The sequence below is a fragment of the Triturus cristatus genome, chromosome 8, assembly GCF_964204655.1.
Source record: "Triturus cristatus chromosome 8, aTriCri1.1, whole genome shotgun sequence".
NCBI lineage: Eukaryota > Metazoa > Chordata > Amphibia > Caudata > Salamandridae > Triturus > Triturus cristatus.
The window spans coordinates 1389054951-1389078775 of NC_140591.1; the positions used below are offsets into that span (position 1 = coordinate 1389054951).

A 23825-nucleotide genomic window follows, 5' to 3' on the forward strand; every position below is an offset into this window, starting at 1 on the left:
CTAGAGTTCTGCATCCACTTCACTAATTCCGCTGCACATGTATGCATGAAAACCCACTGCAGGTACGATCTCGGAACAGACACATTATAAAGACCTTGAATGGAAACAGACCTGCACACTATAGTAAGAGAAGAAATTTACCTACCCGAGTGCCAGCAGGAAAACCTAACTATCGGAGTTCACCAATCTAAAAAGGAATTGGGTTGGTAAGGCGGTGTATGTCTGCAGCACCCACAACATAGTTCCTACCAATTAAACAGCATCAACTTTAGGAGAGGGAATGGCTTTTTTCCTGCAGATCAAATTCTATGAGATTGCTAAAGACCTAGAGAGAACACCAAGGCACTTCATTTTCACTAATGTGGCTGTGCAGGGCACCACACTGGGTATTTGGCCAAAATATGCCTGTATTGGTAGCAAAAATGAATCCTCCGCTCATCACTGATTTGGGAAAGACCAAGTAGTAACTGGTGAGGACTGGAATACGACTATCACCAACATACTTGACATAGCAGACAAACCAGACATTATGGGAGGGGCTTTCTTAACATGCTCTTGGGCCATGCATTGGTAAAACTATGGGGACAACTCGAGCCTTGAGATGATTATACGTCCTCTTTTGCATATACACCTGTCTAGACTCTCGAAACGTCTTTAACACTGGTGTAATTCAGACTGAAGACATTCTTCCTCCATCCTTAGTGGTGAAATCTCAGACTATCAACCTATACAACTCATGTTGGGCTTGGCCCTGGTTGTGCTGCCACTGAAAAGCTAGCCCATGAAAATGACAGCAATCTGGTCTCCTTTCTACATGATAATGAAGGGTCTGTGTTCTCAGAAGAGATCAAAGGGAAGCAGGTAAGTCCTATATAAGGGATGGGCATTATGAGATTCCCAGATCTGGGATGAAACAAGCAATAAAAAAATGCTTGCTGGATCGATCTAGTAAAGGCCACATTACAGATTACAATAAAACTCTCTTCGTAACCAAGCGTGGTAAACTGACTAAAGCAAAATATCCTTTCGTACAATGTGCACATGGAGGAATTACGGAAAGGTTGGAAGATTACTAGCAACACAGCTTAAGCAAAAAGGTCATTCTCAGCAATAAGAAAAATGCATTTCACCTCGATTTTCGTTGTCTCTAAAGTTTCACCCACACCAATGCTTCTGGTGAGCACGACTACTTTCTGGCAGAGGTCAAACTGCAGACACTATGGGATGATACCCTCAAAGTTCTTGGAGAAACTATAATGAAGTAGAAATAGCCAATTCAAGAAAGGGGAAAGCTGACCGGCAAAGCATCTAGGAAAGGACCAACAATATCCCTTAACCCCAAAGAAATTGAGAAAGGACGTTATCTGAGTTACTGGGCGATCTCACACCTAAATGCAGATATCAAAATATCTGCTACTAGGGTGGAGCTAAGCTTTTGCAGGATAGCGGTTCCCTTTTCAAGCAACAGAAATTTGTGCTGTGATGGAAATGATGCATGGCCCATGGGCCAGCTGATAGACGGGGGAGGGGGGGGGGAATATCAAAATATAAATCGGGCCAAATGATAGGGGGGGTGACACCTAAGATTTTCACCCCGCAGACCGAGTCTGCCCGAAGAAACACCTATCGCCCAACAGCTGCATGGACCCTGCAGTCAGAATTTGCACCCAGCCCTCTCCAGAGAAAATTGCATTTAGAATGCAGTGAGCAGACCCAATCAAGCTGTAACAAGCCTGCAGACTGACGAGGAGCCACATTTGAGCCAAAACATGATAGCTAAAGAAAGTGCTGCAATGGCGGAAATAGGAAGCACCGTTACAGTGCCCCTTAGGAGATGCTCTGGACCAGATTCCATTGTCTGGAGGTTGATGGCTCACAAGAGATGAAAGCCGGGTGGGTACAAGATTGTGCTTCTCCTCTTAGGCCCCCCAGTAGTAGTGGACCCCAAATGAATCTGCAATACATGTGACTGGTGTCAAAACATAGCTGAGCAGATATTCTAGTAGCACCCGATGTATCCAAAGGCACCACCTAGGCACCATATATACGTCACAAGTCACCTAACCACATACTGCATCATTGGAAACATGACAAACATAAGGACACTGCCCAGGCCCTTCTGCCATGGCATGCTCAAAGAATAGATGCAAGCTCATGGCATGAAGTCCACTTGACTACCTGCTCCGATACGGACGATTAAACTAGGCATAAGAGTACAGCACTCTGGAACACCAGAGGTGCCTAAAGAACAGCTTTGGTCTAGCAGTATACCATATACATTTTGCCCGCTGAATAGTCCAACCCAGAAAGTCTACAATGGTGTCCATTGGCAGTTTGTCCTTCAAACACGCAGACCCTTTGACAACAAGAAGCTCATAGCACTATAACAGCCGGGCAACCTGGAACAGTGCTTGCTAAGGCGAATGACTGATCGATTGTAACCCTGCATACTGTTAGAGTTACTTGCCTGGACATCAGTTTCCCTTGATTCCATGTCTTCAGGCTGCCCAGCCCTCAGCGCCTGTTTTCTAAAGTGCTTACCGGCAACTACAGGAATGGTAAACAAGATACCCAATGACACAAATCTCACCTGAGGTTATAAAAGATTCACTTTCAGGTACCATTCAAATTTCATAGGGAGCCAACAAAAATAAAACGTCCCCACTACTTCAGAGCTGGTGACCATGGGCATCAACATACACAACACATATTCCAAATGGTGAGGAAAAAGAACAACCGTATTGTGCTGGAAGATGATCCTGTACATATCTCAGCAGACCTCTTCCACAAAACTAACAAAAAAGGAAATGGTTCCTAGCCCTGTGGTCCAAAATGAGACAATATGCCATTAAATTAAATATGGTAACCCCGCAGAATATACAGAGCCCAAATATCTTGAAGCCTTCCTGGCTGAGCTGCGTATCATTGCAATGAACACCACTGGTATCCCCAACCTAGAACCCCCTACCAGAAGAAATTAAAAGACACTTGTTTCACAGACCTGACTGATACATATTGGTTAAGACACACTAGAGATTAAGCACAGACCTTCAGAGATGGATAAACTGAACCACATTATCAAGCCACTGTCAAAAGAAATATTTCCCGATTTCATTAAAATTCTGTATGCCGCTGAACTGTCATACTTGAAAGTGTGATAGTCTTTGCCTGAAGCTTTTGTTTAGGTAGAATTTGAGCTGATCTCAACACGTGGTCACAAACCTTGGGCTAAGGAAGCCCAACCTATCCTAGCCAAAACAGATAACCCCCATCCTGCTATACCTCAGAGTTGTATGGACACTTCATTTTCTGCCACACCATGCCAAGCAAATCACTGTAAAATTTGGTAGAGGACCTGGCATCAATCTGAATCGGAATAATGAGGATGTCTGGTTTCTATATTTAATACTATTCCAGGATAGACCGCTAAGTTTTGTGACAACACGGGGAACAAGGTAGCAATATCCTCCATCTTCATGTTCTTGTTTCCCCTCCATCCCTCTTCTTTGACTCCTACAGACCATGGTGACTGCCATTACACTATGTAATCTGCAAATAAAGTTCCTCAACCAACACTAACTGGTGTTAATCGACACAACGGGACCAGCTACATTGTCACAGGCTTTCCAGGCCACCCCAGACCCTGTCAGACATATTTTGCAGTCTATCCTACAGAACTTCCAAGTATTGTTTTTACTGTTACATAGCAGGTTTATTAGCCACCGTGGAGACCAATTAAATTCAATCACATAGCTACACCACGCCAGACCACTTGAAAAAATGTTATCCAAAAAGAATTATCATGCAAACTTGAAAAAATATCTTAATTTGTCACTTCTACAAACATGACAAATAGAGCTGCCCTGCAAAAGCAAACAAGGATCCACTAAGCATAAATATGATACTCAAATTTTTTTTTATTAACATGCAGAAGTATTTCATCGTAGTGCATCTTGTATTGTGCACCTGCTATAAGGCCTAGGTTTTGTTATACATGGAACAAGTTCATGGTTAATTAAATCAAACATGAGATTTTATACAGCACATATTCTGAATTCATTTGTTTCAAGGTGCTCTCATATATGAGGAGCTAAAAGGAGACAAAGTGAAATAAGACAATTGTCTAGGATCACACAATTTGATTAAGTGGGGAAGCCGGGATGGATCCGATTCTTCAAGGATCTAAACACCTCTGTAAACCATTAGGAAAAGACTGAAAAAGCATGGGTTGGATGGAAGGGTATCAGGGAGAAAAGTCTGTCTCTACAATAAAGAACTTTGCTGTACAGTTGGATCCAATCAGGGCCAATGGTGGTATACGACTGAGGAAGAACAGAGTATGCAAGAGGGTTTACTAAATTAAGCTGCAAAAAAGGCAAATTACATGGCATAATGCATTATTTTGTGATTTTACACATGTTAACACCATCTTGGCAAAAGTGTCACCTCCTTAGAACCAGTTGGACACCCAAATGTAGCAATTCGCAACAGAGAGATGGCCAGTCAACCTCTGCGAAGGATCTTTTACTATACAGCATTACATGATGCCAAGTTGTTAGGAATTTTAGATCCATTTGAGCTAGAAATCTTTGTTAAAATCTACAGATTATGCAATACATGATTAACTGTGGCAACTGCAACAAATCCATCATTTTGAAAACGCAGCAGCCGCAAAACTGGCACTGGCTACAATTCAGTATTATGTTCCAAGAAAATAAAACATCTGCACAACACCACAAGATCCTCACATCAACCATCAAACTGAGTGAGGGATAGGTGATTTGGCCCTGCTTTGCAAATGCAGACTATGAATAACTCACTAGAGTCTACCATAAATTCCACACATTCTAAACGAAAAGAACAAGTTACTTACCTTTGGTAACGCATGATCTGGTAGAGACAGGATCTAGCCGCAGATTCCTTATTTTAGAATCTTCACCAGGCACAAGACTGGATCCAGATATCTTTCCCACAGTACATCCGAGCACCGGCAGATGACATTGCATTACTCAGTTTGAACGGCGTCCCCCATATGGGATGCCTCGGAGTCCATTTAATCCCCTTGCCAATGCACTGAAGTCCGTTTTTTCCGTGACTACTTTCTGCACTCGAAACGCGGAGCCACAAACCGAAACTGCCTATTGAACAGCGTGCTTAAACCAAAGACACTTGTGTCAAATAGATTTCTAATTCCTAACCAAAAATTCAATATACGAATACCTCAAAAATCTTGAGGAAAGAGAATTCCTACATCCAATTTTACTGGATTCTCCTTTTCTTCTGATTTTTTTTTTACAAAGAATAAAGATAAAGCAATAGAGACTAAAAAAGGACCCAGTTCACAGAGCGGGGAGGCTCATTAAGGAATCTGCAGCTAGATCCTGTCTCTTCCAGATAATGCGTTACCGAAGGTAATTAACTTGTTCATCTAATAGAGACATCTAGCTGCAGATACCTTACTTTATAATCAAATACCGAAGCCATACCCACCCAGGAGCAGGGTCTGCTTACTGTAACAATGAAAAGTCTCTTACTAAGACTAATCTGATCCAGAAGAAGAGAATAGACTAGAAATGTATGATATTCTAGGTAAGCAGAAACATACCCAACCATATGAAGTCCCCTGGAAGGGGTCATAGATAAATAAAGGAGCAAGACATGTAACCGTGGGAATAATCTACCCATGTCATTAAGACCAAACAGCTTTAGAAGCACTCGCCTCCCAATAACTGGACATAACCATAGTAACAAAAATTATAAGACAATAAAATCATGGGATGCAAATAAGACTAACCACAACTGCCTGCTTATATTCCAAGTCCGAACAGCATGTTCAAGCCTGTGAATCACAATAACTGTGGACTTAACCACAGTAACAAAAATCACAAGGCAATAAAATCATGGGAAAGGTACTACCCATGGAAATAAGGCTTTAACCAACACCGCCTGGTTATATATTCAAGTCCAAACAGCATGATCAAACCTGTGAACCCATAACAGCTGGCCGTGCCACTGAGCAACACCTGAAAAGCATATGCTCTATAAACTACACAGAGAAATGTCATCCTCCATAGAGTAATTATAGGCTTATATAAAAATGAAGTCAAAGGCAAGGTGAGCCCCTGTTGACATAGAATCAGTACTTCCACAGAAAAAAGAACTAGACATGTACAAGGACTTTCAGAATATAGAAAAAAGTACTAGAGATTTAAAAGGACCTCCATTAGATCCCATATAGACAAAAATACATAAACATTTGAAGACATGGAAAAACCTGATCCACGTGCATGTATCCACCAAGAATTATATATATATTTTTTAAATATAGTAAATAGAGACAATAATCCACAGGTATCAGTGACATAACAGTATGTGACTAGAAAAACAATGACAACCAACCCAGCAGGGTAATACAAGCTGCCTAAAGACCACCATTTAACAATGGTAGCATAACATCGAATAAGATATCAAGAATAAAAAGAAATTTGGATAGCCTAACTAAAACAACGGTCTAAACAAGACCGTGCTTTATGAAAAGAGACCATCTACCGAAGATCTGGTAAAAGACCAAATTACAAAACCTTAAAAAAATGCTAAGATAAAAGAATCAGACCATTGAGAAATTCGAACATTAATTTGTCTACCCCCTCAAGGGACCACCACACTTTACAATGCGTTACAAACTTACAGCGACTAGAGATAGGAAATGAGGAAAAAAGTTGCCTACCATAAGATAGACAATAAAATGAATTGGCCTATAAGAGAACAAAGATCCTGAATTCAGGAGTAAAAGCCTCGCCTCTCAAGAATCAATCTATATCCTCTCTTTTTCTTCGCAGAAAAATAGAATGGGGCCATTGGTGGAGCGTCTTCGGCAGGAGACCGGGAACATTGGAATGTTGCTTGATGGGACTGAGCATATAGCCTCGCTATACGCAGACGACATCTTGGTCTATTTACGTTACAGCTCTCATGGGATCCCAATAGTGCTGCGTATACTGGAGGAGTTTGCGGGACTGTGCGTTAATACCAAAAAAGGTGTATATTCCTGTTGAGACCCGATGTAAACAAGCCACTGGGTCACAGTCCACATGAAGTAACTTCCCACGAGACCCTTAAGATCATATGGTGTGTAGTGTAACTTCCACTATGCTTAGCATTTTAAGGTCTATGGTCTTTCTCACATTGCTGTATGTGCCAAAGGTTCACGTAGAATTCATCACCACCAGCCTGATTTAAAATTGCATTTGCCAGAACTAACAGATAGGCTTCAAGTTAAAATAGCGTTTTGGGTGATGGAGTAAAGGGAAAGCAATAAAAAAGGGCTAAGCAATCAAAGCTCAGAACAGTAATTTCCGTTTTGCCAAGCAAAGTTGAATTGCAGGAAAATATGCAACCTTTTGAAACAGATACTTTATTATCATTATCAAACAACCATAAATCAAGATGACCTTTGTAACTGAAAACACAGCAATAATAGCTGTGCAAATAATTTTCAAAGAAAAATTGTTATACTACCTTAATGGCTTTAATAGCAGCTTTAGTGATTTGAATCATCTTTGCTCGAGATATAGGAGGCTTCATATCCATAAGTGAAAAAAGCTAAAGAAAAAAAGTTGTACATTGGTCAATGCTGTAGATAGTTAAAAATAAAAACATAATTGATCAGATTAGTGTTTATTTTCTTGTAAACACTAGCAAGACCTTTAATTGCAAAACATTACTATATGAATTACTACAGTGAAACTTAATTAGCAAATCGATTCATGGCACAGTTACAGTAAGAGCCACAACGCAACAGGGAAATGCAACTTACTGCCCAAATGGGTTAATGCTGTATTCCTTCACAAGATCTACTCCCAGTAATCTCTAGCCGGGGGGTGGGGGGGGGGGGGGGGGGGGGGGACAACTAGAAAATGCACTACATGTATTATTTGGATTATTACCCGCAGCTTAATTTAGTAGCCCTTTAAAAGACTACCCTCATCAGACAGCTAAACAAAAGTGGCATGTGAAACTATTTGGGAATCTGTCACCCAATGAACAGTATTTAATTCCTTTCATATCCAGGCAGCACCCAGCAGCTCAGTCTCAGAATAGCTTCCAAAGGTCTTCAGCTGCTAATTTGTTACCTGTGCTTTTACATTATCATTAATATCAGGTGTATCAGCATAACTGTGTAACAGGGAGCACTCCACTACTCACATAATTCAAAAATGAAAGTTAAGGGAAACGTCAGCTTTAAATTTCACCCGACGCACAGGCTACAATATTAAAACTATTTTATATAAAAAACATTTTGAAACCAAAATATACTTTTACCTGTTCAAACATTATGGAAATACCACAGATCTGAAAAGTAGGACGACTCCCTTTTAAATAGCTTGTCCAAACTATCTTGATGGATTTGAAGACACTTTCAGTACTTCCAAAATGATATACCACTAAGTGGTTATATTGTGCAAAGAGTCCAGAGATACCCCCTGAAGTGTACAGGACTCCATGTAAGCCCAAGTGCTCTACTTGTGGTAGTGGGATCGACCAGCCTTAGTATTTATTTTAAGACAAAGATGTACGTTAAAAGTAAGTACATTTTTCTATAGAAACACTTTTCACTTTAAAAAGTGGACACAGTGCAATTTTGCAGTTCAGCAATGTTAACTTATAGGATGAAAACAAGAATGCAGTTTTGAAGCCAAGTACACGGCTTACAAATCTAGTCTTTGGAATTTCAGGTCAACACCAGGCAATGCACCGCCAGCAGCACAGGAGCTAACAGGTGAAGAGGTCAAATTCAGGGTAGCGCGCCCAATGTTAATCAATGAAGAATGGGGGTGACTGAAGATGCACTGATCACAGGCGAGCAAAGCATTGTTGGGGGCTGATCTTGTAAAGTTAAGGTAAGTACAGTGAGGGGCCACAAGTCAGCACTAAACGTACACCCTCAGCGGCACAGGGGCAGTTGGGTGCTTAGTGCCAACACAGCCTCGGGTTCCCAATGTAAATCAATGGGGGAGATTGGTTTTGAAGAAAGGCTCCAGGCCAGGAAGCTTGACGAACAAAACCCACAACTGCCCAGCTAAGTAGTGATGCTAGGGAACGTAGGGATACGTTTTTGAATATAGTACATGGCTGTCATGTTGTCTGTGCGGATTAGGACTGCCTTGCCTGAAATGCGTGTTTGAAAAGATTTTAGGGCTAAGAAGATTGCTAGTAACTCCAGATGGTTGATGTGGAGTAACTTTTGTTGAGGTGTCCATGTGCCCTGCACGGTGAGATGTAATAGATGAGCTCCCCAGCCGGAGAGCGATGGAACCGGGTCAAGGAACGGTCGACCTTTGGAAAGGTTTGTGGTGGTCCACCACTGCAGAGAGCGATGGGTGCGACCGTCTACCAACACCAGATCTGTTAATTGACCTTGGGCCTGGTTCCATTGGCGTGCTAAGCACTCTTGAGAGGACGCATCTTGAGTCTTGCGTGAGGTACTATGAAGATGCAAGAGGCCATCATCCCTATAAGTTGCATAAACACTCGAGCTGGAAGGGAGTGTTGTGCCATGAATTTTTGCGCGTAGAGCCTGAATGCTTGTAATCCTGGCAGGATTGGGGTAGGCAAGCGCTTTTGAGGTGTCTATGGTGGCACCAAGATATTGTTTTATGTGGGATGGTTGTAGATGGGACTTTGCGTGGTTTACTGTGAAGCCCAGATGATGAAGTAGCTGAATAGTGGCATGCGTGTGTTGTACACACTGGCTGTATGAACTGGCTTTTATTAGCCAGTCTAGGTATGGGAAGACATGGATGTGTTGTCTCCTGAGGTGTGCTGCCACTACTGCTAGGCACTTGGTGAATACACGTGGTGCTGTTGCGACTCCAAACGGGAGTACTTTGAATTGGTAGTGTTGGCCGTCCACTACGAATCTGAGGAACTTCCTGTGAGCGCGGTGCACTGGAATGTGGAAATAAGCGTCTTTTAGGTCTAAAGTGGTCAAGAAGTCGTTTTGGGAAATCAGTGGAAGTACCTGCTGAAGCGTCACTATGTGAAAATGGCCTGAGTATTTGTTTAGAGGCCTGAGGTCTAGTATGGGCCGCAGAGTGTCGGCCCTTTTTGGTATGAGAAAATATAGGGAGTAGACCCCCATATTTCGTTGGTTGGTAGGAACGTGTTGTATCGCCTTTTTCTGTAGGAGGGAGATTACCTCCTGCTTTAGTAGTGTTAGATGTTCTTGTGACATTGGGCGTTGTCTGGGTGGAATGTTTGAGGGGGGGTAGATATTAGTTCTAGGCAGTAGCCTGACTGAATTATTTGTGTTACCCATTTGTCTGAGGTGATGGTGGCCCAGACAGGGAGGAAATTTTGGAGTCTGCCCCCGACCGGAGTGGGATGGTCTGGGGGAGTGGAGGGAAGTCATTGGGTAGGTGCGGTGGCAGAGCGGGCGGTGTTCGTTTTGCCTCTGCCTTTGTTATTGTTGCCCTGTAGCAGCCTCTTTGGTAGCCAATTGTAAAGGTGGACTGGGTAGGGGCCTTATATGAAGTGGAGGCGGTGTCTGAGGCGTAGCCTCTGGATGTGCTCCGAAAAGAAGAGCGGCGAAAGGAGCGCCTGGGAGGGTGCGATTGTAAAGCTCCCATGGATTTTGCCGTGTCTGTGTCCTTTTTCATCTTTTCTAGGGCCTCATCCACTTTTGGGCCAAACGGATGTTCCTGGTCAAAGGGATGGTTGAGGATGGAGGCTTGTACCTCCGGTTTAAAACCCGAGATCCTTAGCCAGGCATGGCGACGGAGGAGAACACTAGTATTGATGGCCCTGGAGGCTGTGTCTCCTGCATCTAGGGCACAACATATGGAGGTGTTAGTAATGGTTTTGCCCTCCTGAATTAGCTCATTGGCCCTAGGTTTGTATTTATCAGGGAGGTGTTGCATTATGGCTTCTAATTCGTCAAAATGGGCCCTGTCGTACCTGGCTAGTAACGTTTGTGTATTAGCGATACGCCATATGTTGGCAGCTTAGGATGCCGTACTCTTGCCTGATGCGTCCAATTGTTTAGACTCTTGTCAGGTGGTGGTGCTTTGCCTGACGCTTGGGAGTTGGCCCTTTTACGTGCTGTGCATACTACCAGAGAATCTAGTGGTGCTGGACCTCTGATGTAGGAGGGATCTGTAGGGGCGGCTTTATATTTCTTTTCAATGCGCGGGTTAATGACCCTGGCTCTGACTGGATCTTTAAAGACCTCTGGCGCATGTTTTACAACTCCCTTGATCATAGGCAATATTGAGGTAGTCCTATGTGTGGTGTCAAACGTATCTAGGAGGAAATCCTCCTCCACGGGGTCAGTATGGAGATCTACCCCATGATAGTGTTCTGCCCTTTGTAATAGATGGTTGAACCCCAGTGAGTCTTCTGGTGGGGAAGATCTGGAAGGGTAGAGATCATCCTGTGGGACGTTAGGGATGTCAGGGATATTATAATCGTCCCATGGGTCTGGGAAGCCTGTGGGAGTGGGGTCCCCTGTAGGTAAATCTTGGGGCACGTCTCCTATGTCATCATATGGATCCCCCGATCATCATCATCCGGAGAGGGTGTTGGGGAATGATGAGGTGGGGGCGGAGAAGGTGGAGGGGGCGGTGGAGGTGGGGAAGGTAATCTGAAAGGAGAGGTAGCAGAGTCCTTCCTCTTTGGAGGAGGTTTTTCCAGCTGTCTCTTTTTGATGGAGAGCATCAAATGTCCGGTTTTAGGATCCTTGGTTAGTGTTTTTTGTAATGGATCCGGTGTAAAGAGTTCTGGTGATGTTGGTTGGTCCGTCGGTGCCGAAGGCGCCGGGCCGTTGTTTTTTTGGCTTTATCCGCGCTGGTTCGTTGTTTGGAACTATGCTTGGAAAAGTCTGATTGTTTGGTCGGCGCCGAGGTGGGTTTCGGCTTCGAAGTGTCAGTGCCGGTGGCCTTGTGTGTATTTTTGTAGGTGCCGAAGATGATGTCGGCACCGAGGAGCTGGTTCTCGACACCGAGTGTTTCGGTGCGGGGCTCGGCGTCGAAGCTGAGGCCATTTTCTTTTTCGGTGTCAAAGAGTGTTTATCGGCACCGACGGTGGGCTGGCTCGAGCCGCCGGAAGGCTTAATCGGCTTCTTTACCAGGCCCGAAGATGCGGTGTGGGAAGCAGTGTCTTTGGTCTTGCTTAGGCCCGGAGGCGAAGGCGTGACCGAAGCCTTTTTCGGTGCCGGCGAGGGTAGGGGGGTAGATTAGTACTCACGACCCTCTGTGCCGGAGTGATGTCCTCCACATCTGAATCGTCGGCTTCGGAGGCGCTGACGAGTCGTTCGTTGGTGTGGTGTTTTTTTTAGCGTTGACGCCTTACCCGAATATGTAGTCCGGAATCGTCGAAGAGTGTGCCATGATTCTTCTAGACCTTTGGTCTCGAATGGTTTTCTTGGACCGGAAGGACTTGCACGCCGGACAATCTTGAGCCTCGTGTTCAGGGGAGAGGCAGAGATTGCATACTTCGTGGAGATCAGTGTGGGGGAACTTGGACCCACAGAGGGCACTTCTTGAAGGGAGTCCTTTCCATTAGCCAGGACCGGAGCTTGGGTAGGCCCGAAGGCCGTCGCCGACGACCGGAATCTAAGGTTTTTGCCGATGAGGCGCGTCGAGTGGGGAGATCGCGATCGAAAACAATACCGCGAGTTGGGGTGAGGATTGCGCGACGATCGTCGAACTGGAAGCTATCCGGAACCGGAGTGTGAAGATTACATCCGAGCCCGATGGCGGAAAAAACATTCTGAGGATGGAGCCGAAGCCCATGCGCAATACTATCCAAAGGAGGAGTCACCAACCTCGTGACTTCCAAAGACTTTCCAAGAGCAAAAACAACTGCAAACATCCGGGCCCAACACCAGATGGCGATCTATGCACAAGTGTGTAATCTGCAGCTCATATGCCTCGAACATGTGAGTTATCAAATGCATACATATATATATTAAATGAACGAGGTAAGAATAAAAAGAACAGAGTTAATGTTATTCAAGGAGGTTTAACATTTTCAGCAGTTCGATACGAGATATTATTTAAAACAATACGATCTAAACAGGTGGTATGGGGTAACCAGAAAAAAATCTCTATTTAACACTGGTTTACAAGAGGCGGCGAAAGCAACATAAAGTCTAAGAAAATGACAGAGGGTATTCCACCAATGTTGTATGGAAAGTTTTGTAAGAGTTTTCCAATTGAAGGATATGCGTTGAAAGGCTAGAGCAAGCATAAGATCCAAAAGACCACATTCATGAGATGGAAGTTTTAAAGAGTAAGAGAGACTAACTGCAAAGAGATCAGACTTTTTCCCAAAAGTCTGAAACAGAAGGACAAAGAAAGAGAAGATGTAAAAGGTGAGCATTAGAGAAGCCACACGTCCAACAGTTAGAGTCAGTAGAGGAAGAAAAACGAGCTAAAGATGTAGGCGATAGATAAAGTCTGGGATAGGAAAAACAGATTGAGTAAGAGATGCAGAACAGGAAATTTTTAAAGATCTAGACCAAAGTTTATCCCAGAAGATGGTGGACCATTCACATCTCAGATCCGACTCCCAAGAAAAGTTCCAATTTGGATTTAGCACCATCAGGATTGGGGACTGAAATTATATATATATATATATATGAGAAGCCTTGGGTAGAGTAAGGGGTATATTAAAAAAGGAGTTTTGGTTTTCAGATGGAGATTGAGAGGGGAGAGAAAAATAAATGTCGAGAATAATTGAGATGACAGTAGTAAACTTGTGCAAAAAGGAGCATGAAGAATGAAATATGGATTGAAATTGAGGAAAGGAGCAGGGCGAAATCCCATAAAAAAGATTAACCCATATAATACCCTTTAATCTCCAGGATTTCCAAAAAACGGGCCTATTCTTGAGGAGGATAAGCGAATTATGCCAAATAGGGGAATCTAAAAAAAAATCCCAAGAAATAGCAGCAGGTTGGACCAGAGGTTTCAAGAGGGAACAGGTGTGTCTAAAAAGCAGAAGAGAAGTAGAAGAGGATTTGGCAGAGAAACACTAAACTTCCTTGAAAGAGAAGGGTAGTAACAAGATTTGTTCAATGGAAAGCCAAAGAGGAGTAAATGGGGAGAATTCTAATAGGAGCCATTTGGAAGCCTGGCGAAGAGAGAAGGACTTATGATACAGGCGAAAGTCCGGGAAGTTTACCCCATTAGATTTTGGCTTACGAAGATAAAGCAATTCTGGCTTTTTTATTCTTACAAAGAAATTTAGAGGCATGAATCAATATGTTTGAAGTAAACAGCAGGGATATGAATGGGAAGCATAGAGAGTATGTAAATTAAAATTGGGGCTATCATCATTTTAACCAAATCCAACCGACCCCACCAAGAAAGGAAAAGAGGGTTCCAAAAAGAAAGAAATTTGTCAATACGAGAAGACTGCAGACATGTTCAATTTAATTGAAGAGGCAATAAAATTAGAAAACCATATGCCTATAAATTTGCTTTTTGAACTATTCCAAGCAAACCCAGTGGAGGAGAAGGAATGAGGACAACAGAATTTTGTAAGGGGGAGAATTTCAGTCTTGTCTGAGTTAATTTTGTAACCGCAGACTTGCGAAAAGAATTTGAATTCAAGTAGTAAAGGAGGAATTGTATTTTGTATCCAACATACTTAACAGCTCAAATTCGTAGAAGTTCAAATACATACAAAAAGCAAACTAACTCAAACTAATTTTCTCTAATTTTGTAATTAATCAAGAGGTTAATATAGGTTGTCTTCTATTTGCACTTTGGTTATAATCCTGTGCACTTCCATTAATGATTTTGAATGCATTATGCCCTTGCCATCCATTTTCATTGCACTCATTGTGTAATGCACCACTGACTTTGAAAAAGTGGTACAACTATTTAGAAAGCCGAAATTCTGTAGCAATCTTTATAACATAAGTCACTGATTTCCTAAAACGAAAAACATTTTTAAATATTAGCACAAGCTGCATGATAGTAATTTGAAAATGTGGCAATAGGCCATACCTACAAATGATTTCATGGAATAATTAATGAAATGTGATTAGTTTATTAATGTACTATTTAACCTCTCTTTTACTTCTTTCTAAAGTGCACCTATTGGTTTTATTTTAATGATTTAAATTAATGTACTTCTTGAAGCCTGCAAGCTCACATTACACTGAGGTAAAAAATAAAAAATATTCTATTTTCATTCACGTAACTTCCTGTCCTTCTCATAGTAATGATGCAACAAATGATACATGTTGCCATGCAGCGAACTGACACAGTCATGCAAGACAGACCTTTGTATCTTGACTACTAATAGTTACTTTCTGAATGATTCTTTGTGGACAAACGTGGCACAGGATGTACAATTGATTCCCATGAACAGCATGGGAAGTACATCAACGTTTCCATTTTTTGGATCTTGTGAGCGGATGATGAGCTAACTATCTGACGTTATTGGTGAGACAGTCTATGAAATCTCCGGACTTCTGAAACTATATGAACGGGTCTTGGAGGAGGAGATCACCTCTACTTTGAGTCTTGGTGACTGTTCTCCCTTTGAGAGCAGTTGATAGTTGAGCTAGCTGGGAGAGATCAACTACTGAGACTCCTGCTACAGTACTGACTGCCCCTTTGCCCATTACTTCCCTTTCTGCCCATGGATTCAAGCTGGCAGGCTTGCTAGCTATTCACATACTTGCTTTCCTTGCTAATTTACTGAACTCTATGAGGATGCTAAGAGAACTTTTGAGAACTTTCCTCTGCCCTTGCTGGTGACAGGAACTCTTTGCTTAAACAGACCCGAACTCTTTAGCTGAATTAAATCATCCCAAAAGCCATATCAGGGGATCCCACTTAACCGATCTGTTTAGTGGCAAGTTTGCTCTGATTTGTGTATTGATGTAAAGTCTATTTCTGAGACTCATGCTGAAGCTTATTGAATTATTTGCCAAATTACCTATTTTGCTTAATACAAAATTTACTTGAAGTCTATTTGTCCGAGTCCTTCTTACATTCAGTAATGTTTTTTCCACAGAGATTGTGCATACAAGACTTAAATTCTGAAGCATTTTTTTTTGTCCTCATGTCAGCATGGCATCTTACGGGTCAAGGACCATATCCTGGCACCCTTATATCGTATGGACCCTTTCCTTCCTCAGCCAGACCCTTAAAGAAGGTTATTTCGTCCCTCGGGACAGACACCTTCCCCATTTTCTGCTGTAATCGTAGGACTCCAGGACAAAAAAAGGGGGGGGGGGGGGGGGGAGAACCTCCCAGCTAATTCAACCAGTCAACAAAGGCCTTCCACACATCCCTTGCTCTCGGCAAATTTCCTTATGTTACTACTTTACATATCCACCTGGCTGCTGCTGCCAACCAACCACTAGGATGTGGTGGTACAAGATCTATCCAGTGTTTGCAAATCGCTCGTCTTGCCAATAATAGCAGATAAACGAGCATTTACAATGCAACGGTCACGGCATTGTTAAAGTTAGAGCTATTGGCATTGCTCATGACATTTTTGTTTATGTTTTTGTTTTTAAAACATGTAAAGAAACGGCATTGTTGTATACAATGTCAATAGCTTAATCAGTGTGTGTGTGTAGGTGGCTCTGTGTGTGGGTGCAAATGCAATAGGTCTCGCATTTGAGAAGTGATTAAGCTATTGACATTGTAAATAACAATGCCGTTTCTTTAAATGTTTTAAAAACAAAAACCTAAACAAAAATAATGTCATGAGCAAAGCCAATAGCTCTAACTTTACCAATGCAGAGACCATTGCATTGTAAATGCTTGTTTCTCCTTTTTTGTGTAGTGCAGATTGGGAAGATAAAAAAAAAACCACAGGGCTTTTTTTTTTGGTTTGCGGCTGTCTCTCGCTCTCTCTCTCAATCCCCTCCTCCTGGCTGCAGTTTCCCCTCCCCCCTGGGTGAACACGACATAGAGAGGGACTGACCACGGCCTGGCATAAACACAAATCACACACTGCTAGAGGAGGAAGAGGAGGAAAAGAGGCGGACCCTGCTTTCTGTGTCAGCTAGAGCGGCATCCAGTGCTCTCTCGCCCCCTCCTCCTCCTTCCATCCCCTCCTGCTTTTTTGCTCCCTTCCAATCTGTCCTCCTCCCTCCCCTTCATAAGAGGGAAGGAAAGAGTTTAAATTGAAAAAAGATTGGAGTTTGCAGAGGGTAATTAGTAGTGTCTGTGGGCTTTCTTCGCTGCTCTCTCGTCCTCCCTCGATCAGCACAATTAACATAAATAGAAACCGAAAGTAGAAAGTCGTCACGCGGGACATTTTTGGTGCGGTGAGGGGCGGGGGCGTATGGTTGCTAAACAAACAAGTGAACCAATGCCACAGTCTAAAGAATGGGTGTTAGGTAAAGTAGGTGCAACGCATTAAACTGAAATACATGTAGCGGTTAAATCTAAATAAATATGCCATGCGGCAATGCGCTTTTGAATATATAAGAAAGGGTGGGAGCAACAGGTGTACTTTTCCTAGAACAAATACAATCAGATTATGGCAGCGGGCAAGGGCAGTCCTTCTGTGCGCCAGCAGGCAGCGTGCCCGAGGAAAGCCGCGGACACCTTCTAGCCCTGCTAGACCCTTCAGGGAGCTTGAGGGATGCTCTGCGTGGGGATGGAACGCACCCCACGCTGATTTAATGGCTCGAGCAGGGGAACATTGGGCAGGCTACGGCGGCCCCTTACCTCTCGGTCTTTGGTTCCCTTAGTCTTAGCAGTCCCCATGCTTGCCTCGCAGTCTCCCGTGCTCCATGGCGGCTCAGCCGACACAGGCAGCCGGAGGGCTGGCGGCGCCCCCTCAGCACCGCGCTGGCATGCTGCTGCCGTCCTCCTCCTTCTGGAGCACAGTCCCGCCGCCGTTCCCTGTCCCCAGCCCGCAGCCAACGCACGGAGCAACGCACGGAGCAGCGGCTCACGGAGAGACGCGCACTTCAGAGGAGGAGGAAGGAGCCAGCGTCACTAGAGGAGGAGTGGGGCAGAGGAAGGCAAGGGTGAGGGGCCAGAGGAGTGCAGGGATTTTTTGGAACAAGGGATGGAGCATTTTTGACGCGCACTGCCCATAGAAAATCCTCTTAGTGGAAATCCTCTATTTTTCTGCGCATTGACCCAGGTAAAGGTTTATTTTGCCGCGCACTGCACGATACAATGCATTCCACGGGACAAGACGATTGCAGACCTAAAGAAATCAGTCCCAGCGCCGCCGCCTTTCTCCGAGGTCAAGCAGAAATGCCTCTGAGAAACGCAGCGTCGTTTTGGGAATCGGGGCGTGTTTTTCTTTCTCAAACACGCCCAGAGAAAGAATCGGAAATAACATGCCCCCGAATCGCAAAAGGACAGGGCTTGTTTGGAGAGACAAACCTCTTCTCCAATGGCTGACCAGCATTTCAGAGGCCAGCCAATGGAGAAGAGGGGCGGGTTAAAGCCCCACTATTAAAAGTCATTAAATCTCGTGAGCGAGACTGCGCAAGCACAGCCTTCGCTAGCAGAGACCTAAAAAGCAACCCCCTTGATTTATGATCGAGCGTTGTTTCTAGGTCGTGGTACACCCCGAAAAGTACGAGCGCCGCTGACACTGGTATCTTCAGGATGTCGCCAATAGTTGATTCAACCATCTTCCAAAATTGCTCTATTTCAGGGCATTTAAAAAAGATGTGCATATCATTAGCTTTCGGTGTTTTAGATCTATTGCAGCTAGGGATAGGTTGAAAGACAAACAGCTATTTTGTGTGGTGTCCAATACAGTCTATTAATTGTAAAGAAATGATGCCTTTTAAGATTTGCTGGTGCGACTAAAGAATATAACATTTTTAAAGAGCTTTTCCGGAGTATCTGCAAATCTTCTTCCTGAAGTGCATCTTGCCAGATGGGTGTATGGAGGATCTATTTTCCTTTCTTCCGCTTCCATCAATTGTGTATACCACTTGGGAGACTTCTTTGCTTTTTCCCCTTGTGTCTTGAATGTCGTTCTCGAAGTCCCATAGTGATCTTGTCTCGAGGAATTGTGGAAAGCCATGAAGTTAGCTGGATAAATTTGAATTTATTTCCAGCTTTGACTTTCAATACTTCCCAGGGGACCAATTTGCCTTCAAATAGAAGGTCGCGCCACTTCATTAACCCGGCTTGCTTCAATGGTAACGCCAAGGCATCTTTTAGGCATTCAGGTGTGCCGGGCAAATCCCAGATGGGAGCAAATTCCGAATAGTATCCTGTGCTTAGCATCTTTCTCATTGTAACCCATAAACTTAGGGATGTTGTGAAAACTTTCAATCTTACTTTTAAAAAGAGTCCCAAATTTGTGCAAAAAGGCTGCTCCAAACTCAAAAAAATTTAAATTGAAATGCCATGCAATATATCTTAAGGTCTGGCAGCGCTAGACCTCCCCCAAGGAGTCGTCTTCTTAGCTTCTTCCATGAGAGACGTACCCCTCGAAAGGCCCAAATAAAACAAGTTGTTTTCCCTTGGATCTTATTTATCATTTCCATAGGGAATTTTAGCAGAATACAGTTAAATATATATGTTAACTTGGGAAGGATAGACATTTTGATTAAGTTTACCCTCCCATAGATCGCGAGTGGGAGGTTTCTCCATCTGACAAGAATTCTATCTCTTTTCCCAGGCCGGGATGTCCTTGATCTGTTTAATTATATCTATCCCCAGGTATTTCATCTCCACACAACCTCTGTCATTCCACTCCTCCAAATTCCATACCATCACTTCAGTTTTAGTGGGGTTTACTAAATAACCAGAGATTTCCCCAAATTCTTTGGTTAACTGTTCCATCCTTGGTACAATTCTGTCTGGGTCGGAGGTGTAAATTATGAGGTTGTCTGCAAATAGGGCTATTTTACTACAAAGACTTAGTGAGTGAATGGGGATTATCTGGTCATCTTTCTGCAAAGACTGAGCTAAAGGTTCAATATAAATATCAAAGAGGAGACAGTAGGCATCCCTGCCTCGTACCTCTATTAATCTTAAAAAGTTCAGTCAACACGCCATTTACCAAGATCTTAGCTGTAGGGCACGATACAATTTGTTTATGGCCTTAATATAGCCCATACTAACACCCATTGATTCCAACGCTGCCCATAGAAACGTCCAGCACACGCGATCAAACGCCTTGGCGGCATCTATAGCGATTACCACCAAGGGAAACGGTCGCGCAATTGCTAAATCGATGATCCCAATCAGGGACAAAGTCAGTTCCTGGATCTGCCTCCTGGGAACAAATCCCTTTTGATCTGTGTGAATTAGCTGAGGAGCCACCTTGGCCAATCCCCCTGCCAAAATGCCGGCATGGATATTATAGACAACATTTAGCAGGGAGATGGGCCGGTACGAATCTGCACTCTTAAATTCTAAAACATAGCAAGGATACTAATAGATAATTTTCAATACAGAAAGTCTTACTGTTGCCGTTTTGCACCGCAGTAGCAGAATTGCTAGTCTGTATGATTTTGATCCAACTGAACTTTTTCAAGAGGTTCGGACTTCCACTTGCCATCCTATACATCTACAGCATGGTATTGCGGTGGTATACTTAAAACTGATCTCAAATCTGTGTGTTGGTTACTTACGTATTTTCCTCGTTGAGTGGCCAAGTGACACCGTAGTTTCTTCACTCGTCAATGCGACAAGCAAGGTCCATCAGAGGACCAACCTGGATAAGTGGTAAGATATCCCAGTAAATAATAAATTAATGAGTAAAAAGGGCCCGAAGTGTCCACTGAATCAGAGGAAAAAGAAGAGCCAAAAGGTCGGAACTGCTGGGGGGAAAAAAAGAACTGCAACAATGTACGAAGAAACAGAAAAACAGACGTCATATGTCATTGAACAAACTCAGAAAAACATATGTTTGGGTTTTAAAGGCCCCTACAATCCCATATCTGAGCTTGGTCTGGCAAGTCTGAACAGCTGTGAGGGGCCCTCTCTCCCGCCAGTGTCACCGAGCTGGGAGATGCAGGATGCAGGAGAACACAACTCAACCCAAGCCCTCTCTCCATCTGGAGGGGCAGAAGAACAAATGTTACTTACCTGTAAACTGTGGTTCTCCAGTATTGGTGTCTTTCATAGATTCACATGCTTGAATATTCACCGAAGTCCCACGGTACATAAAGAAAGCAATAAGCCTCATATACAAGAATAAAATACATATATAAACTAACATTAAATATTTTAAAATAACCTACCAAGTCAAAAGTACCATAGGATAACATTGACACATAGGAATGCATTGAAAAAGAAATCACTTTACTGACCTATCCATGTCGTTTTTATAGTCCAAACTCCAGCCAATCAGGCGCAAACACCCTCTAGAACCTTCTCCTAAGAGGCTCAGGCCCTCAGATTTTCGTAGCACAAGAGTGACAAAAGAGTCTTATGAGGAGAAGAGAGCCTCTGAGGGGAGGAGGGTGGGTCGCATGTGAATCTATGAAAGACACAAATACTGGAGAACCACAGTTTACAGGTAAGTAACATTTGTTCTTCTCCAGAATAGGGGTGTCTTTCATAGATTCACGTGCTTGAATAGACTAGTGAGCAGTACTCTGCAGCCTGAAGAGGCAGTATCAAAGTTGCATGAAATAGAATGACATAGCATCATAGAATCACTAAACTGATAACAGCCCAAGGAGGAGGGAAGTAACAGAGGCTCATCTTATTTGAAAAGATTGCGAAGAACTGCTTGGCCCACTGCTGAATCGGCTTCGTTGACTGCCTCCAGGCAGTAGTGCCTCGTGAAAGTTTGCCTGCTGGACCACGTAGCTGCCCGGCAGATCTGATGAATGGGCACACCAGCGAATAAGGCAGTGGAGGACATCGCCCTCGTAGAATGCGCCCTCACTCCGAAAGGAAGAGGCTTGCCAGCCTTCTGATGGCAGGAAGATATCGCTGAAGAAATCCAACGTGCAATTGTTGGTTTGGTAACAGACTGTCCCTTAAAGGTTCGCCCATAGGCAACGAACAGTTGGTCAGATTTGCGAAAGGGTGCCGTTCTGCTAATATAAAATTTGAGGCACCTCTTTAAGTCCAAAGAATGCAGACTCTGTTCCGCTGGAGATTGCGGATGGGGAAAAAAGGTTTTTAAAATCACAGGCTCATTAAGATGAAAGTCGGATGGCACTTTCGGCATGAAAGCTGGGTTAGTTCGAAGGATAACACAGTCCGATTTAAATTGGAGGAAAGGAGGCTGGATTGTGAAGGCGTGAATGTCACTCACTCGACGTGAGTAAGTCAGAGCAAGCAGGAGGGCTACCTTCCAGGTTAAGAATTTAAAATCTGTTGAGTGGATTGGCTCAAAGGGCGCCTTCATAAGGTGCGCCAATACGATGTTAAGACTCCATGTGGGCGGAGGACGCCGAATGGGTGGAAACATCCGGAACAGTCCCTTAAAGAACTGTTGAATCACTCTAGACGAAGAGAGAGAGGAAGAGCCGTCCTGGCGAAAACGAGAAATTGCTGCCAGAAAGACTGAGTGGAATGAGAAAGTTCTGACTGTGCCAACTGTAAAAAGAAAGGCAGAATTTTTGCCGGAAAGGCGTGCACTGGGTGGATGTTAGCAGACGAACACCAATGGCAGAAGCGTTTCCACTTTAGTTTGTAAGTCTTCACCGTGGAAGGCGCCCACGCCCTGGCAAGAACCTCTCTGCAGGCAAGCGAAATATTCAAGTGAGCAAATTCAAGGTGCTCCGGTTCCAGGCCGACAATATGAGCGAACTGGGATTCGGATGGCAGATCAGACCGTTGCTCATCGTGAGAAGGTCCGGCCGGGGGCAAAGAAGGATGGGCTCGCATTGCGAGAGGAGCAGTAACTCCGAGAACCATGCCTGCCGAGGTCACCGGGGAGCAATCAGGATAATGTGACATGGTTGTCTCCGCATTTTCCACAACACTCGAGGTACCAGTGGGATCGGCGGAAAAGCGTAGGCAAATATCTTGCACCAGTCCATCGAAAGGGCATTGCCGCACAACCCGCTGTGGGGAAGCCAACTTGCGTAAGACTGGCATTTGCTGTTCTGTGGAGCTGCAAAGAGATCCAAGCCTGGGTGACCCCAGAGGCAGAAGACGAAGTTCAGAGTCGGCTGATGCAACTCCCACTCGTGGGACGATGACACAGACCGGCTGAGAGAATCCGCCAGAATGTTGGAAATGCCTGGTAGGTGGACTGCTGTGAGCGTGATCTGATGGAGTATGGCCTGATCCCAGACCTTCTGAGGTAGCTGGGAAAGCAGAAGTCGGAACGATTTGAGTGCAAGGAAGATTGCCATCAGTTATAGCCTGTTGATGTGCCAAGAACGTTGGGACAGATTCCACTTGCCTTTGATGGACAATCCTTGAAGGTGACCGCCCCATCCTTCCAGGGAGGCATCCGTGGTAAGGACGAGTTCTGGAGCCTTTGCCAAGAAAGAAGTGCCGGCTGCGATGTTGCGTCCACCAGCGCAGAGCTTGTTGCATGCGAGCGGTTACGAAGATCCGGTCGCTGAATGAACCGGAGACCTGACGCCACTGCTTGTCCAGTTCTTCCTGAATTGGACGACTCTTCAGTCTGCAATGCGGAATCAAAGAAATGCAGGAGGACGCCATCCCCAGAAAGGACTTCAAGATGCGGACTGAAACTGACCGTTTTGATCTGATGTGAGCTGCGAGCTGCAGGATCCGTTTCTGCCGGTCGTCGGAAACAAAAGCCATGGCCATGGAGGTATTGAGAGTAGCGCCTAGGAAAGTCCTGTGAAGAGCTGGCGTGAACTGAGATTGTGTGTTGACTGACAGTCCCAGAGAGTCGAACAGAGTCCGACAAAACTGAGTGTCTAA

General features: G+C 44.1%; 1 protein-coding gene across 2 annotated transcripts in view; it reads right to left on the reverse strand.

The window, feature by feature from the left end:
• Positions 1 to 23825, reverse strand: part of SCAF4 (SR-related CTD associated factor 4) — an 872346-nt gene that overhangs the window by 824443 nt on the left and 24078 nt on the right. For both annotated transcript variants that reach the window (XM_085623106.1, XM_085623105.1), the window contains exon 2: positions 7519 to 7602. In XM_085623106.1, coding sequence (XP_085479232.1) covers positions 7519 to 7602 — 84 coding nt within the window. The remainder of the gene's footprint in view (positions 1 to 7518; positions 7603 to 23825) is intronic.